Source organism: Crinia signifera, chromosome 9 (assembly GCF_055691185.1).
Source record: "Crinia signifera chromosome 9, ASM5569118v1, whole genome shotgun sequence".
NCBI lineage: Eukaryota > Metazoa > Chordata > Amphibia > Anura > Myobatrachidae > Crinia > Crinia signifera.
Genome location: NC_139225.1, coordinates 547,964 through 565,927, shown reverse-complemented (window position 1 = coordinate 565,927; position 17,964 = coordinate 547,964). Strand labels below are relative to the sequence as shown.

The window sequence follows — 17,964 nt, the reverse complement described above, 5'->3', positions numbered from 1 at the left end:
TGATCAAATAACTCCTAACTGGCATGCCAGTGGGTTGTGATTGGTTGGGATTGGCATTGGTTTAATCCAGCTCTTGCTCATGGAGCAAGCCGCGCTTTAGTAAATAATATGTCCTTGTGTGCCTCTATTTGGCAACTAGAATAGCTTATGTTAAAAAGAAGTAGTGTTCATTCTAGCACCCGCCAACTTTGAAAACCCATGCAGTTCCTCTTCCCTGTCTGGGGTGTCGCTGTCTGCTGTAGTGATTCTAGCACAGTATGGTCTGTATATCAGCATTGATATGCAAACCAGACCTGTGCTAGTAGCAGCAGACAGCGACACCCCAGGCAGGGAAGAGGAACTGCATGGGTTTTCAAAGTTGGCGGGTGCTAGAATGAACACTATAGAAGTATTTATTTTTGTACTTCCTCATCTTTGCGGCCCCCACTTACGCCAGATACGCTATCCGCTACGTGGATTGCGATTGGCATCTTGCGGGCTCGCTTCAGGCTCGGTGGCTTGCTTCACTCACCACAACTATACTAAAGGTAAAAGATGGTGGCGTGGACACAGGAGGGTGGCGTAGACCCCAAAAATAACCCTCGTGGCTTGCTGTACGCTAAGTAAGTTCCATAGTGTAAGAGGTGGCTGCAAAGCTGAGGAAGTACCTTTTTTTTGTTGTTTTATTGCAGGTTTCACTATTTTGCTGTAATAAAATACATTGGCTACATTTTAAATCAAGTGGGAAGTGCGGAAACAAGGAGCAGCAAATTGAATCAACGTGTCTAAGCCACTGCTACGTACTGGCTTGTTCCATTGAGCAGTAGGTGCAGCATTGCGAATTGCATCACCAAAGCCCTAAACCGCCCAAATTGTAACATATAATATACATTTCCCAGTATATAATACCAGAGTAAAAATGTACTGATGTTCTACTTTTACCTCTTACTCCAGCAGGTCTTCTAAGCCTAATAATTAAGAGATGGCAGGCCCATTCCTTCTCTGCTGTCTCATCAATGAAACGTTACGTGGCATTAGGCCCCCAAAGCCCTGTTCTTTCCTACTGGCAGGTGGAAGGCGAAAGGAGATGTTTATAGATCCCTCTATCTCCTCCTACCTGCTCTGGGAGCAAGCAAATACTAGGTCACCCTGCACCCAGATATAGTAATAGGGATCGCCAATACTCAGAGAAGCCTTGACGATTGGCTTTGGGGCTTTCCATATATTTGCAAATCTATGTAACCAGGATATCTGAATTCTGTTACCATCTAGATCTAAATCCTGGTTACTGATCTCATTCAGGCGCCCATTTATCATTCAATATTTGCAGCTAAATCCCCGAAAACACCCATTTTCAGAGGTTAGTCGCAAGTATTCAGTATCACTAGAATATATCATGTGCATATATCGTTAATGATATATATTCCTAATACCGATATTATTAATAATACATTGTAAATCTCTGTACAGCGCTGTGGAATATGTGTGCGCTACATAAGAAACTGTAAATAATAATAACACATTGTGAACATTGGTTAGTGTGTATGCTGCTCCCACACTTTGTTGTCTGTACGTTCAGCTCAATCTGACAAAATCGTCAGCGAATGCATGTATGGAGTGGGGGTGATGTCACTGACGGATATCGCGAACAATATCGGTTATTGTTTTCCTGTGGCACTATCAATATAGTTACCTATGTCGTTGGCATGGAATCGCTAAGTCCCAGTATTAGACGTGTATTGTGTTCCAGCCAGACGCCATAAAAATACGGGATACGATCATTTGGTCAACCCTATTAAGGTCGACATGCATTGGGTTGACCAGTGAAGGTTGACACTTGAAATGCTGTAGGTTGACAGGGTTGGAAGGTCGACACATACATTAGGTGGACAATGGAAGGTCAACAGTCAAAAGTTTTTTTCCGTCTTTCTTAAGCCGACATGTGCCGACAGGCGGTATTTCATGCCCTACCATCCAGTACGGAGTGGCAGATGAAAATAGTACCCGAAGCATGGTGGGCGCAACGAGCAACGCGAGGGGAAGCTGTACACTTAGATGGCATCCATTTCAACTATGTCGGCATTTGGTGGGAAAAAATAACAGTGAAACTCTCATGACCTTTTGACTGTCGACCTTCAAATTGTTGAACTAATGCTTGTGTCGACATTACGATCCTGTCAATATATTTCAGGTGTCTGCCTTCAGTGGTCAACCCAATGCATCAAACCCAAAAATACAGTTTGTTAATGTTTGCATGGCGGGCCCGGCTCGCTGATCCATAGTAAAACACTGTTTATGCTGAGCCTCAATCCTGTTATTTCCTCAGATTATGAGTGGTGTCTGCATAATACTGTCAGAATTCTGTCTTATTCCGCATATAGGCCCTTATTCTGGTTGGAGCGTATATTTCCGATTTATTTCAGAGCGGACCGCACGCCACGCTGTGCGGACATCGTACGAAGAAACGCCCACCGGTCCTCCGCATTCGGACGGACTCACACTTTAAGAAGAGGGCGTGTTTACGGACGACATCCAAACCTTTGCGTGTGCGGTGGACACACACATATTCTGCACGGTCTTACAGCATATGCACGGTCTTACCGCGTCAGAACGGACGGGAACCTGCCCGTACGCACTGATGTTATTGGTGAATGTAAAAGTGACATGTATATTTATATTAGTGATAGGAAGTTCTGTCCATTGCTTGCAGTGTAAATGTGTGTCAAAAATGCAGCATATATTTGTGTGTTTAGTAATGGTCCATTTAAGCTGCAAGGTTTCCAATTGAAGCAATGACAAGCGTGTAATTAAGGAGTGGATTGTATTGTGTTCAGCTGACATTGGTTGAGGTGCGCCTGTACTGATTGGGCGTTCCGAATGCCTAGCGCATGACCGAGTGGTGTCCGCAAAGCAATACTTGCTTATGAACACCGCATGTTTCCTGCCTTTTTGTTCGTGTGCAGTCGGTGTGCTGTCCGAATGTACGCGTACCAGAATTAGTGCACTCCCTCGTATACGCCCATGTTTACGCCCAGTTTAGCCCACTTTGAAACTACGCCCCTGTGTAGTTCCGAATGACGCCCATATTTCCTGAGGGAATGCGGTGCACATTTCTGTACGGTATTGGTGAGAACAAGTACGGAGACCTTGCGTGGCACATGCGCATAGCGTTGCCCACGCATGCGCAGACGGCTAAAAAACGCCATCCGAAAGAGTGCGGGAAAGTACGCACAGACCAGAATAAGGCCCATAGTGCCAGTTAGCAGCAAAACTGTAGTCCATTAACTATTGGGAAGCATAAGTAAGTGCATTTAGGGGCGAGAATTAGCAGTCCATTAAGTAATAGGAGAGCTGTGACTGTAACATAACTTATAAGTATCAGGCGGACGATACACGCTGAAATCACTGCTCAGTGCCCGAATAAGAGCTGTGTGCGTGACGTCACCAGCCCGCCACCGTGACCTACGTATCGAAGTTCCCTGCCACACGCAAGATGGCGGCGATGCTCTGCCTCCCCGGGTTCCCGCGGGGTCACGAGGGTGTGTCCTGTGCTCCCAGCATGGCTCCACCACGGTACCGGGCTGCATTACACGCGGTGCTCAGACAGCTCCCATACCAGTGCAGCGGGTTACGGTTCCGAGGCTTCAGCGCCCAGGCTCTCCCGGCGGTCAGGATGGAGTACCAGGTAGCTGCTGCACGGGTACCTGGGTGGTTGTGGTGGGAGGGGAGAGCCGGGTTACATCAGCCGGACACGTTGCTAGTGGGGGCAGGAGGAGGCCCCCCGCGTTGCTCACCTGCTCCACTGTCTCCTCCTGTGCGGCAGGTGACGTCCAGTTCCCATTGCAGTGCACACAATGTTCTGTATAGAGCTGCGTATCCTGCAGTGTATACAGTGCTGTGTATAGTGCTGCGTGTCCTGCAGTGTATAGTGCTGCGTGTCCTGCAGTGTATACAGTGCTGCGTGTCCTGCAGTGTATACAGTGCTGCGTGTCCTGCAGTGTATACAGTGCTGCGTGTCCTGCAGTGTATACAGTGCTGCGTGTCCTGCAGTGTATACAGTGCTGCGTGTCCTGCAGTGTATACAGTGCTGCGTGTCCTGCAGTGTATACAGTGCTGCGTGTCCTGCAGTGTATACAGTGCTGCGTGTCCTGCAGTGTATACAGTGCTGTGTATAGTGCTGCGTGTCCTGCAGTGTATACAGTGCTGCGTGTCCTGCAGTGTATAGTGCTGCGTGTCCGGCAGTGTATACAGTGCTGCGTGTCCTGCAGTGCACACAATGTTCTGTATAGTGCTGCGTGTCCTGCAGTGTATACCTTGCAGTGTATACAGTGCTGTGTATAGTGCTGCGTGTCCTGCAGTGCACACAATGTTCTGTATAGTGCTGCGTGTCCTGCAGTGTATACCTTGCAGTGTATACCTTGCAGTGTATACAGTGCTGTGTATAGTGCTGCGTGTCCTGCAGTGCACACAATGTTCTGTATAGTGCTGCGTGTCCTGCAGTGTATACAGTGTTGCGTGTCCTGCAGTGTATAGTTCTGTGTATAGTGCTGCGTGTCCTGCAGTGTATACAGTGCTGCGTGTCCTGCAGTGTATACAGTGCTGCGTGTCCTGCAGTGTATACAGTGCTGCGTGTCCTGCAGTGTATAGTGCTGCGTGTCCTGCAGTGTATACAGTGCTGCGTGTCCTGCAGTGTATACAGTGCTGTGTATAGTGCTGCGTGTCCTGCAGTGTATACAGTGCTGCGTGTCCTGCAGTGCACACAATGTTCTGTATAGTGCTGCGTGTCCTGCAGTGTATACCTTGCAGTGTATACAGTGCTGTGTATAGTGCTGCGTGTCCTGCAGTGCACACAATGTTCTGTATAGTGCTGCGTGTTCTGCAGTGTATACCTTGCAGTGTATACAGTGCTGTGTATAGTGCTGCGTGTCCTGCAGTGCACACAATGTTCTGTATAGTGCTGCGTGTCCTGCAGTGTATACAGTGCTGCGTGTCCTGCAGTATATACCTTGCTGTGTATAGTGCTGCGTGTCCTGCAGTGTATATAGTGCTGCGTGTCCTGCAGTGCACACAATGTTCTGTACAGAGCTGCGTATCCTGCAGTGTATACAGTGCTGCGTGTCCTGCAGTGCACACAATGTTCTGTATAGTGCTGCGTGTCCTGCAGTGTATACCTTGCAGTGTATACAGTGCTGCGTGTCCTGCAGTGCACACAATGTTCTGTATAGTGCTGCGTGTCCTGCAGTGTATACCTTGCAGTGTATACAGTGCTGTGTATAGTGCTGCGTGTCCTGCAGTGTATACAGTGCTGCGTGTCCTGCAGTATATACCTTGCTGTGTATAGTGCTGCGTGTCCTGCAGTGTATACAGTGCTGCGTGTCCTGCAGTGTATAAAGTTCTGCGTGTCCTGCAGTGTATACCTTGCTGTGTATAGTGCTGCGTGTCCTGCAGTGTATACCTTGCTGTGTATAGTGCTGCGTGTCCTGCAGTGTATACCTTGCTGTGTATAGTGCTGCGTGTCCTGCAGTGTATATAGTGCTGTGTATAGTGCTGCGTGTCCTGCAGTGTATATAGTGCTGTGTATAGTGCTGCGTGTCCTGCAGTGTATATAGTGCTGTGTATAGTGCTGCGTGTCCTGCAGTGTATATAGTGCTGTGTGTCCTGCAGTGTATATAGTGCTGTGTATAGTGCTGCGTGTCCTGCAGTGTATATAGTGCTGTGTATAGTGCTGCGTGTCCTGCAGTGTATATAGTGCTGTGTATAGTGCTGCGTGTCCTGCAGTGTATATAGTGCTGTGTATAGTGCTGCGTGTCCTGCAGTGTATATAGTGCTGCGTGTCCTGCAGTGTATATAGTGCTGTGTATAGTGCTGCGTGTCCTGCAGTGCACACAATGTTCTGTATAGAGCTGCATATCATGCTGTGTATAGTGCTGCATGTTCTGCAGTGTATAGTGCTGCGTGTCCTGCAGTGTATACAGTGCTGTGTATACAGTGCTGTGTATAGTGCTGCGTGTCCTGCAGTGTATACAGTGCTGCGTGTCCTGCAGTGTATACAGTGCTGCGTGTCCTGCAGTGTATACAGTGCTGCTTATGGTAGTACTGGACAGGTACTAAATTTGTGCGCTGTACCCACATTCAGCAGCTAGAACCTGGGAGTCCTAATAAAGCATTGGCCAGCTGCTGGGGAACTACAAGTCCCAGCATGCCAGGCTAAACTTGCCTACTTCTGAACGAAACTTGGCTTGGTAGTAAGAAATAAATACTCTGTACAACGGGATAGTGATCAACGTTTCAAAAAACGTGTATTTGTCATCAGGATGATCACGATCCCGTTGTACGGAGTAATTATTTCTTACTACCAAGCCAAGAGTGCTGCACCACAAGACTCTCTCTCCATTACCCTGTGAGGGCACCGGCTGCAGTTAAATGTCAGATTTTGCTCATGCAGCGAGGGCAGTGCATTTGTTTACACATGTATATTCTCTTGGTGTGTGCACACGGTAACATTTACTATATAGTCGAATCCGTATCGCATAGACATTGAATGGAGATCGAACAGTTTTAAGCTTTCGATGCCGATGCGCGCTCCCATTCAGCTGAATTCAAAAATCCAAAGAGTGCAGCAATGATTGTATAGTGCACATTGAATGTAGATAGCTCTAGTTAGCAAACATTGCACAGTGATGGAATCTTATTAGTCAAATTGCAAAGGTGTCGCCCTGTAGTTCTTGGCTGGTTTCACACACTCCGGCTCCTGCCGGACGGTGAAATCCCGCACGGCCACGGAGCTGTGCCGCACACAGTAGTTGTGAATGGACACTATTGTGTCCATTCACACGGGACGGCCACGGCCTGGCCGCACGGCTGCAGCCGGATCCCATCACTGGAAGGGACGGCTGCCGGGCTGTGGCCATTCCCACCATTGTAATCTGCTGAGTGCGGCACGGCTCCGTGGCTGTGCGGGATTTCACCGTCCAGCAGCAGCCGGAGTGTGTGAAACCAGCCCTTCAGTGGTCGCCCTTTCATAGTGTTGACCTAGAGACTGTATCCCAAGCCTGGTCCAGGTCCGATCGCTCATCTGAAACGTTGCAGGTGACTGTGAGTAGATAGCCGCCGCTCAGACAGGACACTCGCAGAAATATTGCTCTCCGCTATCGCACATCCAGACGCAATTAGCACATCCAGACCCATTTCACAGCTCTCAGGAAACAGCCCGTTACCACTCCCAAATGTTATTTTGGTTTGTTCATGCACGCTACGATCTGTACACATGTAAATTTGGATTTCGCACAACAGTGATCATCTCCAAATCGGGCTCTTACCCCTGTGTCCCTGTGCATGATGCATCTGTAGGTTACCAGTGTTCCTAGAGAACTGGAACTACCACAATATAAATATATATCATTTTTATTTTCACCTGCTGTTGGGGAAGTGCAGATAACTGATGTTTATGGGGAGGATTATATTTATCTGTTCCGTGTATACTGATGACTTAGCCGGGTTCTTGTGTTTGCAGAAGGATAAGATCGGGTTAAGTCCTATAATTACCACTTTCATCTGCTCTGCCTCATGGCCTCTCAGCTTGGTGGCGTCACTGACGAGGCTGCCACCTTCTTCTCATGTCTGTATACTAGGAAATGTACCGTGTAAGGTAATAGGATATGAGGGTTTGTGAATCACATAGAGAACTTGCTTTACATGCTTTCTGAAGTTAGCTGAGTTCACACCCAAGTGCGCTACCAGAGTGTGCAAGGTACAATCCTTGCTGGACTTCATTCAGTGTAATTATCACTGTTGAACTTAAGCCCGTTTGAGCTTTCTGTGGGGAGTGTACTACTTTCCTTTGCTCGTGGTGCTGTTGGTTCCTCTCCACCTGAGCTGAAATGTGCTGTGCTGGAAGGGGCACCATGTGTGCTGTTGTGGTTTATCTGATTTGTGGCTTCCCTACCTTTCATCTAGAACTATTTGGTACCTGGCCTCTGTAGCTAAGGCCTAGGGATCTGCCTTCACTTTCCAGCTGCCTGTTCTGACTTCTCTATTAAACATTAATTTCTAGACTCTCATTAAACATTGCCTTAACATACAGGCCAATCAAGAAGCAGAGGGGCAGAGTGGGACACTGAGGTCATTAGTGGCCTCCTCCGATCCGTGCACTGTGTAATGTGGCATTCATAAACTTTATTTAAATTAAGCTGCAGAAGTTTTGAGATGATTTTCGGCTGTAGGGCACCACAGATGTGCATTATTAGAAAGACAGTTAGGTCTACCCCCAAAATATTGACGGGGTCAAAGGGTAGACATGATTTTTTGTTTGTTTTTTCAGTGTAATGCATACCCTTACATGGCTCACTGCACTATTATATTCTCCCTCTGTGCCGACCTATTGCATGTTGAGCTTTTGGGGTAGACTTATTGACATTCTAGCTAGACACTCCAGGTCTATCAACCGTAGCACACTCCCATGTATACACGGTTAGGTCCCTTCTCCTGGTAGCACGCTCCCACGTGGACGTGGATAGGTCCCTTCTCCTGGTGGCACACTCCCATGTATACGCGGATAGGTCCCTTCTCCTGGTGGCACGCTCCCACGTGGACGCGGATAGGTCCCTTCTCCTGGTAGCACACTCCCATGTATACGCGGTTAGGTCCCTTCTCCTGGTGGCACGCTCCCACGTGGACGCGGATAGGTCCCTTCTCCTGGTGGCACGCTCCCACGTGGACGCGGATAGGTCCCTTCTCCTGGTAGCACACTCCCATGTATACACGGTTAGGTCCCTTCTCCTGGTGGCACGCTACCATGCGTATGTGGTTAGGTCCCTTCTCCTGGTGGCACGCTCGCATGCGTATGTGGTTAGGTCCCTTCTCCTGGTGGCACGCTCCCACGTGGATGGGGATAGGTCCCTTCTCCTGGTGGCACGCTCCCATGCGTATGTGGTTAGGTCCCTTCTCCTGGTGGCACGCTCCCATGTATACGCGGATAGGTCCCTTCTCCTGGTGGCACACTCCCATGTATACGCGGATAGGTCCCTTCTCCTGGTGGCACACTCCCACGTGGATGTGGATAGGTCCCTTCTCCTGGTGGCACGCTCGCATGCGTATGTGGTTAGGTCCCTTCTCCTGGTGGCACGCTCGCATGCGTATGTGGTTAGGTCCCTTCTCCTGGTGGCACGCTCGCATGCGTATGTGGTTAGGTCCCTTCTCCTGGTGGCACACTCCCATGCGTATGTGGTTAGGTCCCTTCTCCTGGTGGCACGCTCGCATGCGTATGTGGTTAGGTCCCTTCTCCTGGTGGCACGCTCGCATGCGTATGTGGTTAGGTCCCTTCTCCTGGTGGCACGCTCGCATGCGTATGTGGTTAGGTCCCTTCTCCTGGTGGCACGCTCCCATGCGTATGTGGTTAGGTCCCTTCTCCTGGTGGCACGCTCGCATGGGTATGTGGTTAGGTCCCTTCTCCTGGTGGCACGCTCCCATGCGTATGTGGTTAGGTCCCTTCTCCTGGTGGCACGCTCGCATGGGTATGTGGTTAGGTCCCTTCTCCTGGTGGCACGCTCCCATGCGTATGTGGTTAGGTCCTTTCTCCTGGTGGCACGCTCCCATGCGTACGCGGATAGGTCCCTTCTCCTGGTGGCACGCTCGCATGCGTGCGCGGATAGGTCCCTTCTCCTGGTGGCACGCTCGCATGCGTATGTGGTTAGGTCCCTTCTCCTGGTGGCACGCTCGCATGCGTATGTGGTTAGGTCCCTTCTCCTGGTGGCACGCTCGCATGCGTATGTGGTTAGGTCCCTTCTCCTGGTGGCATGCTCCCATGCGTATGTGGTTAGGTCCCTTCTCCTGGTGGCACGCTCGCATGCGTATGTGGTTAGGTCCCTTCTCCTGGTGGCACGCTCCCACGTGGATGGGGATAGGTCCCTTCTCCTGGTGGCACGCTCCCATGCGTATGTGGTTAGGTCCCTTCTCCTGGTGGCACGCTCGCATGCGTATGTGGTTAGGTCCCTTCTCCTGGTGGCACGCTCCCACGTGGATGGGGATAGGTCCCTTCTCCTGGTGGCACGCTCCCATGCGTATGTGGTTAGGTCCCTTCTCCTGGTGGCACGCTCCCATACGTATGTGTTTAGGTCCCTTCTCCTGGTGGCACACTCCCATGTGGATGCGGTTAGGTTCCTTCTGGTGGCACACTCCCATGAATACTTGGTTAGGTCCCTTCTCCTGGTGGCACATTTCTAAAAAAAAAAATGGTGTAGAAAGATTTTGGTTTATATGTTCAATTGATGCCGGATCCATTCCGATATTCTTTTGACGGAATGTATCCTGCATCCATTATTCAATGCAGCGGGCAGATCCGGATGTCTGATTTGGCTGGTGATTGATGCTCAACTAGTCGGTGCAAGGACCGGGTGAGCGCAGCGGCGGGAGGCAGCGGGAGCCAGGACTGGGCCGGGTGAACTGCTCTCACCTGGTGCGGTGGTTGTATACGGGAGGCGGTGTGTAAGCTGTTGCTGCTCACCCGGTACTGTCCTCCCTGCCACAATCCAGCGTCTTTTGATGTCGGATTAAAATTGCCGGAAACATGGTTTTGGCTGTATTTCCGGCAAAACCAGGTGGATTAGCGGCTATTTCGTCAATCCATCTGGCTTTCTGCAGGTCGGAATATTTCAAACTGACACAAAAATCATCTAGCATAGAGTAGATCGCAACACCTTCTGATCTATTCATGTCGAAAACAGACGTCCTTTCAGCAAGACTTCAGTTTCGACATCAATTTAATATACCCCTTAAAGTGGTTGTCTGGCTCTAAAGTAAAGTATTCTGCTGCATGTTAAGGAGGAAGACCGTTGCTGGCGTGCTGCTTATCTGCGCACAAAACGGACCGTTACGCAAACGCCGGTAATGCAGGATTTCCTGCACACTACTATGGGGTGGAACATGCAATGCAGATGGGCAAATTTAATTTGGCAGCCAGGTATATGCCAGTATATGTGTGCGGCGGCACTCGAACAAAAAATACCAGTATATGAGTGCTGCCATATATATATTTATATTTATTTTAGTGTCCGTTTGTGTGTCTCCGAAACACTCACCTGTTGGCAGCTAGTGAAACTACATCTTTTTCTCACACATTTACGAACACAGAGGCAATCACAAGGTAGCATTTGAAGCTATTGCTTCGAGATGGCTTACTAGTATATAATAAGTTTATACACAAAATAAAGAAAAATGCTGATGAGGCCTAAAGCATGCACAGGGTTTACAGGTAATATCTAGCTTAATCAATACTCTTATTAATACAAAAAAAGCCTTAAATCCCTTAAAAGCAAGATATACTATAAAATATTTAGCTACAAAGGAATTTACTGTACAACTCTTTCCTCACCAATGCAAGTCATGGTATTACTAGGAAGATGGTTCAAAGAATTGTAGAATTCTATCATTTATTTTCCAGTATACAGTTTTACAGACATCCTTATCTCTTCTTTATACTTTCAGTTTTTTGTTTTATTTTTTCTTATGGGCCCCACTCGAGTAACGACGCGCTGGGCGGTTATAGAACGCTCAGCATGGTCGCTCGGCACACTGTGATTTTGCCAGAACTGTGTTCTGAGCGATCTGTCTGGGCCAGTGTTCTTACCGGAGAACACTCAACGCACAGCTTAATATCCAGTGCGCTGGATATTAATCACCGGGACATAGCGACGTGCAGGCGCCACACACCGCCGTGGTCCCTACGTAGGGGCATTTTCTGAGCGATGAAGTAAAATCTCTCCGAATATGCCTGTATACGTGTATCGGCCCAAAGCAAGCTTGTGTATTTTCATTCTACTTTATTTTTTGGGTCTGGTGCTTTGGGTGACTCTCTTAAAATCATTGGCTTCGTATTGTGGTAGAGGAGTAGACCCTTATTAGTGCCTTGGCCCATTCTTTTTGCTTTATTTTTTTGATACTTGTCCCTTTTACTTTGCACATATTAATGTTTGCTCTTGTAGCATAGCACTTCAGTGAAAGGCTTCTAATTTGATTGGTTACTCATTGTTCTGTCCCCACCCACTTTAAAAAGGAGCCATGTTTTAGAGAAAGATTGAATGGTTGATATGTTAATGAATAGAGCACTTTGTATCTGCTGTGCGCACATTGGCGTTCTGTCTGTGTATGTTATGCATTATTTTTACATCTATATATATAATGTGGTTCTGCTAGTATTTAGTGACTCGTTTGCTCTTGTATTTAGGATGCCATACGCACCCTTAACACCCTACAGACAAATGCTAGTTACCTGGACCAGGTGAAGAGACAGCGGAATGATCCTCAGGAACAGCTAGCGGCTATGAAGTTGTTTCTGGAGAGGAGCGGTCTGCAAGTAAGTGACCTTGTACATATGTCTTCATTCACCTTTATGTAGTTCCAACATAATATTCAGTGTTTCGTACAGAATGATTCATCTGCTAGTATATTAAGGATGGATTGTGTGGGTGACTGGATATTGCCAGAGAATAGCTGTGTCCCTTTCTAGTATATTAGCAATAAACCAAAACTATTAGGCTTTTAGTTTTTAAATACAATTATATAGATACAAAAATATGAATAATAAATTCTATAAATAATCTATAAAGCTGCTGATGTCATCACGCCTGATTTTATTACTCAGTTATACACCGAAGGTGAACACAGAATATACAAAGAACTTGGAATTGTGTGGAAGCAATAATTCAAATGATTCTTACACAATGTACTGGATAACACACATCAATTATATTATATAAATGTATTTAATTAGAAACACAGTATAAACTAAATTAATAATATATACTTTTTTATACGGTGGCCACCGAGTAATATAGAAAACAAATCACATGCAAACATATAATACACAATAAAAAGACAATCTACTAGTATAATTTAAATTGGTCACGTGGGAATATATAAAAGACGTGTGTGGATGCACCACACCTAAATGAATGATTGAAAGTCAATGAATGACCGTTTTGCCATGCATGCAGTGATGTTATTAATGAGTCCACTGGTATTCGCTGTGTTATCGGGACTCGATAGTCACAGCAGGGGTCCCAATGATTCAGCCGATGGTAACTGGCTATGGGTGTGTTGGGTTTCGGAGGGAGCAATGTCTCCCATTCGCCATGATTGGAGGCGAGCTGGTCTGCTTTGATGCACTGCAAGGCAAGCGTCTCTTTCCCGCCATACCTGTGTGCACCGACAGATGTTGGAAAGTTCCAAGGGAGACAAGCAGTTGGTAAGGTGGTGGTGCTGCAATGCGTCTCTCCTCTGCAGTAGTTCTCCTACACCCGGTGTTGGGACTCCGCTTCCAGCGGCACAAAGATCCACACAATGCCTGATGTTGCTAGGCTCACCAGCACATGAATGTCAATATGAGGGCGGCAATGGTCCTCTATATGTATGCATTTGATTTAGATATTACTCTGTGGCCACCGTATCAAAGTATACATTATTAATTTATTTTATACTGTTTCTAATTAAAGACATTTATATAATATAATTGCTTGTTATTCAGTACATGGTGTAACAATTAGCGCAGTGCTTCCACACAATTCCAAGTTCTTAGTATTTTTGACCTCTAGGCTTTTTGTTCAGCCAGGGTGCTGAGCACTGTTGATGCAGGGTTATCCAGAGGCATGGGATCTCGGGCGGTGACTGAGCTAGATGCAGGGTTATCCAGAGGCATGGGATCTCGGGCGGTGACTGAGCTAGATGCAGGGTTATCCAGAGGCATGGGATCTCCGGCGGTGACGGAGCTAGATGCGGGGTTATCCAGAGGCATGGGATCTCGGGCGGTGATGGAGCTAGATGCGGGGTTATCCAGAGGCATGGGATCTCGGACGGTGACGGAGCTAGATGCGGGGTTATCCAGAGGCATGGGATCTCCGGCGGTGAAGGAGCTAGATGCAGGGTTATCCAGAGGCATGGGATCTCGGGCGGTGACGGAGCTAGATGCAGGGTTATCCAGAGGCATGGGATCTCGGGCGGTGACGCAGCTAGATGCAGGGTTATCCAGAGGCATGGGATCTCCTGCGGTGACGGAGCTAGATGCGGGGTTATCCAGAGGCATGGGATCTCGGACGGTGACGGAGCTAGATGCAGGGTTATCCAGAGGCATGGGATCTCCGACGGTGACGGAGCTAGATGCAGGGTTTATCCAGAGGCATGGGATCTCGGGCGGTGACTGAGCTAGATGCAGGGTTATCCAGAGGCATGGGATCTCCGGCGGTGACTGAGCTAGATGCGGGGTTATCCAGAGGCATGGGATCTCCGACGGTGACGGAGCTAGATGCAGGGTTATCCAGAGGCATGGGATCTCCTGCGGTGACTGAGCTAGATGCAGGGTTATCCAGAGGCATGGGATCTCCGGCGGTGACTGAGCTAGATGCGGGGTTATCCAGAGGCATGGGATCTCGGGCGGTGACTGAGCTAGATGCAGGGTTATCCAGAGGCATGGGATCTCCTGCGGTGACGGAGCTAGATGCAGGGTTATCCAGAGGCATGGGATCTCTGACGGTGACTGAGCTAGATGCAGGGTTATCCAGAGGCATGGGATCTCTGACGGTGACTGAGCTAGATGCAGGGTTATCCAGAGGCATGGGATCTCCGACGGTGACGGAGCTAGATGCGGGGTTATCCAGAGGCATGGGATCTCCGACGGTGACTGAGCTAGATGCGGGGTTATCCAGAGGCATGGGATCTCCGACGGTGACGGAGCTAGATGCGGGGTTATCCAGAGGCATGGGATCTCTGACGGTGACTGAGCTAGATGCGGGGTTATCCAGAGGCATGGGATCTCCGACGGTGACTGAGCTAGATGCAGGGTTATCCAGAGGCATGGGATCTCGGGCGGTGACTGAGCTAGATGCAGGGTTATCCAGAGGCATGGGATCTCGGGCGGTGACGGAGCTAGATGCAGGGTTATCCAGAGGCATGGGATCTCGGGCGGTGACTGAGCTAGATGCAGGGTTATCCAGAGGCATGGGATCTCGGGCGGTGACTGAGCTAGATGCAGGGTTATCCAGAGGCATGGGATCTCGGGCGGTGACGGAGCTAGATGCAGGGTTATCCAGAGGCATGGGATCTCGGGCGGTGACTGAGCAAGATGCAGGGTTATCCAGAGGCATGGGATCTCTGATGGTGACTGAGCTAGATGCAGGGTTATCCAGAGGCATGGGATCTCCGGCGGTGACGGAGCTAGATGCAGGGTTATCCAGAGGCATGGGATCTCCGACGGTGACGGAGCTAGATGCGGGGTTATCCAGAGGCATGGGATCTCGGGCGGTGACTGAGCTAGATGCGGGGTTATCTAGAGGCATGGGATCTCGGGCGGTGACTGAGCTAGATGCGGGGTTATCCAGAGGCATGGGATCTCGGGCGGTGACTGAGCTAGATGCAGGGTTATCTAGAGGCATGGGATCTCGGGCGGTGACTGAGCTAGATGCAGGGTTATCCAGGGGCATGGGATCTCCGGCGGTGAAGGAGCTAGATGCGGGGTTATCCAGAGGCATGGGATCTCGGGCGGTGACTGAGCTAGATGCGGGGTTATACAGAGGCATGGGATCTCCGGCGGTGACTGAGCTAGATGCGGGGTTATCCAGAGGCATGGGATCTCCGGCGGTGACTGAGCTAGATGCGGGGTTATCCAGAGGCATGGGATCTCCGACGGTAAAGGAGCAAGATGCGGGGTTATCCAGAGGCATGGGATCTCAGGCGGTGACGGAGCTAGATGCGGGGTTATCCAGAAGCATGGGATCTCCGGCGGTGATTGAGCTAGATGCCTCAGCGCTGTTTTAGAGCCAGTCACAACTTAGCTTAAGCTCAGTCAGGGAACGCCCATCAGGCCGGTACTCCCAGGAGCCGACAGTTTGTGACCCTAAACTAATAGTAATACACACAGAGTACAGGCAGCGTGATCCGTCCATGATGGGGGGATGTCTTTTACTGAACTGACTCTATTCCTGTGACTCCAGGTTGAGGATCTTGATCAGCTGAACATAATTCATGTGACCGGAACAAAGGGCAAGGTGAGTCCTTGCCTATAATATATTTATATTACGATGAGCCTGACATCACTGACTACGTTGCTTTTCCCTTCTGGCTCCTGTCTTTAATTTTCACTAGAGCCATTCTATCCTTCATAGCAGGGGTTCCCATGGCCTTGTAACGGTCCAGGTATTGGGTATATCCATGGCTCAGCACAGATGGTTAAATATAACTGAATGTGGTACTAAGTCCACATAGAGAAAAGCGTTTGTCCTTAATGTGGTGCACCTAATGTTTTTTTTTTCTTCATTAATTTTATTGAATTAACGTTTATAAAGCTGCGAAATATACCTAATGTAGTGATGTTTGACAAAACAGAGACACTGATAGTGTATAAAAGGGTGGGGTGGCGAGCAAGTGGCATACTTTTATTACACTTTATTTTATATGATAACTGGGTACTTGTGTATTATCACGGCACCCATCGCAAACCTTATTTAGTGGTAAATAGTGCAAATGCATTAAATGACCCGGAATGTACAATTATCGCATGTCAGCAAATGGCATGCGATGCGATTCGATTTTTAATTGTACAAGCACCCTGATGGGTGCTTACAATGTTAAATGCACCCCCATTGTCAACGCGACCCCCACTATCTACGCCAACCCTAAGAGTGGCGAGGCTGCGAGGGGCGGCGGTACGCGTCCTCCGACCTTTTCATACCCCCACTATCCACGTCGGCGTGGAGTTGATTTGTACAATTAAAAATCGCATCGCATGCCGCTATATTGCATGCGATGCAGTACGATGAACATTGTGGGCACCGTGATAATACACAAGTACCGATAACTGTTATAATTTTTGGCCAGTGTTTTTTATTGGTTATTTTATCAATGGAGTGTTATCAGCACTTAGATGTATTTTATCCCACAGTAATAGCTGAATCGCATAGCGTTAATTAATACAATTTGATGTACTGACTGTCACTCGTAATTTCATAGGAGGATTGAAGCAATTAGCCACAATTCAGAGACTTATTAACAATTTAAATGTTCCATCTGTCTCATTGTTTACACTAAATGGTTACAATGAGTTAGTGTAATGCTCTGTTGTACATATTAGCTTCAATATATAAAGATGAGCAGGGGTGTCGGTTCTCTACATATCCTGTGCCTCCACTTATATTAATATAATTAGGAGCAATGCAATGAATGTGACATAAATTGGTAACCCACACGGCTGGGGCATATGGTGCCGATCCGGCTCGTTTATAATAATAGTAGACCCCCGATATGAGTCTATAGTTATTGGTATAATATGTCAAACACATACATTCTACATATACTCCGCTAATATAATCAGCGTGTGGGATGGATATTTATATTGTAGTCACATTAGGGGTATGGCGCAGTCCAAAAATATAGCAAATCTAATCCCAAAAAATACTACAATTATATAAACAGGAAACGGTAAAGAATGGAAAATTTTGGCCCACTAAAAAATAAGCAGGTACCCTGGTAATAGAAGGAAAAGAGAAAGCGGAATTATTCAATTAATTTTTTTGCTTCTGTATTTACAAGGGAGGAATCTTCAGAAGATCTCCCACAGATTAAATGCTCGGCTCTTGATTGCTCCCAATCTGTATGTTTGAGTGAGGAAATAGTCAAAAATAGATTACAGAACCTAAATAGTAACAAATCACCTGGTCCGGACTAAATATACCCTAGGATGTTAAAAGAATTTGATTTCTGTCATCGCATTACCATTATATCTGATATTCGAGGAATCTATAAACTCGGGGACAGTACAATTAGCTAACGTAGTACCAATATGGAAGAAAGGTAGCAAAACTAACCCTGAAAATTATAGACCGGTCAGCCTTACATCCATTGTGGGGAAAATATTAGAAGGAATAATAGGAGATGGTATCCAACATTTCTTAGAACAGGAGAAAGCGATCAGTAAGGCTCAGCATGGGTTCATCAAAAATAGAT

The 17,964-nt window shown here is 47.9% G+C and overlaps 1 protein-coding gene across 2 annotated transcripts in view; it reads left to right on the top strand.

Annotated features, from left to right (window-relative positions):
• The window catches only part of FPGS (folylpolyglutamate synthase), a 72,421-nt gene that overhangs the window by 18,857 nt on the left and 35,600 nt on the right, over nt 1-17,964 (top strand). The window contains exons 1-3 of one of the 2 annotated variants that reach the window (XM_083160833.1): nt 3,447-3,664; nt 12,200-12,328; nt 15,957-16,010. In XM_083160833.1, coding sequence (XP_083016959.1) covers nt 3,473-3,664; nt 12,200-12,328; nt 15,957-16,010 — 375 coding nt within the window. In that variant the 5' untranslated portion in view covers nt 3,447-3,472. Of the gene's footprint in view, nt 1-3,446; nt 3,665-12,199; nt 12,329-15,956; nt 16,011-17,964 lie in introns of those variants that run through there. The other variant, XM_083160834.1, reaches the window with a different exon arrangement.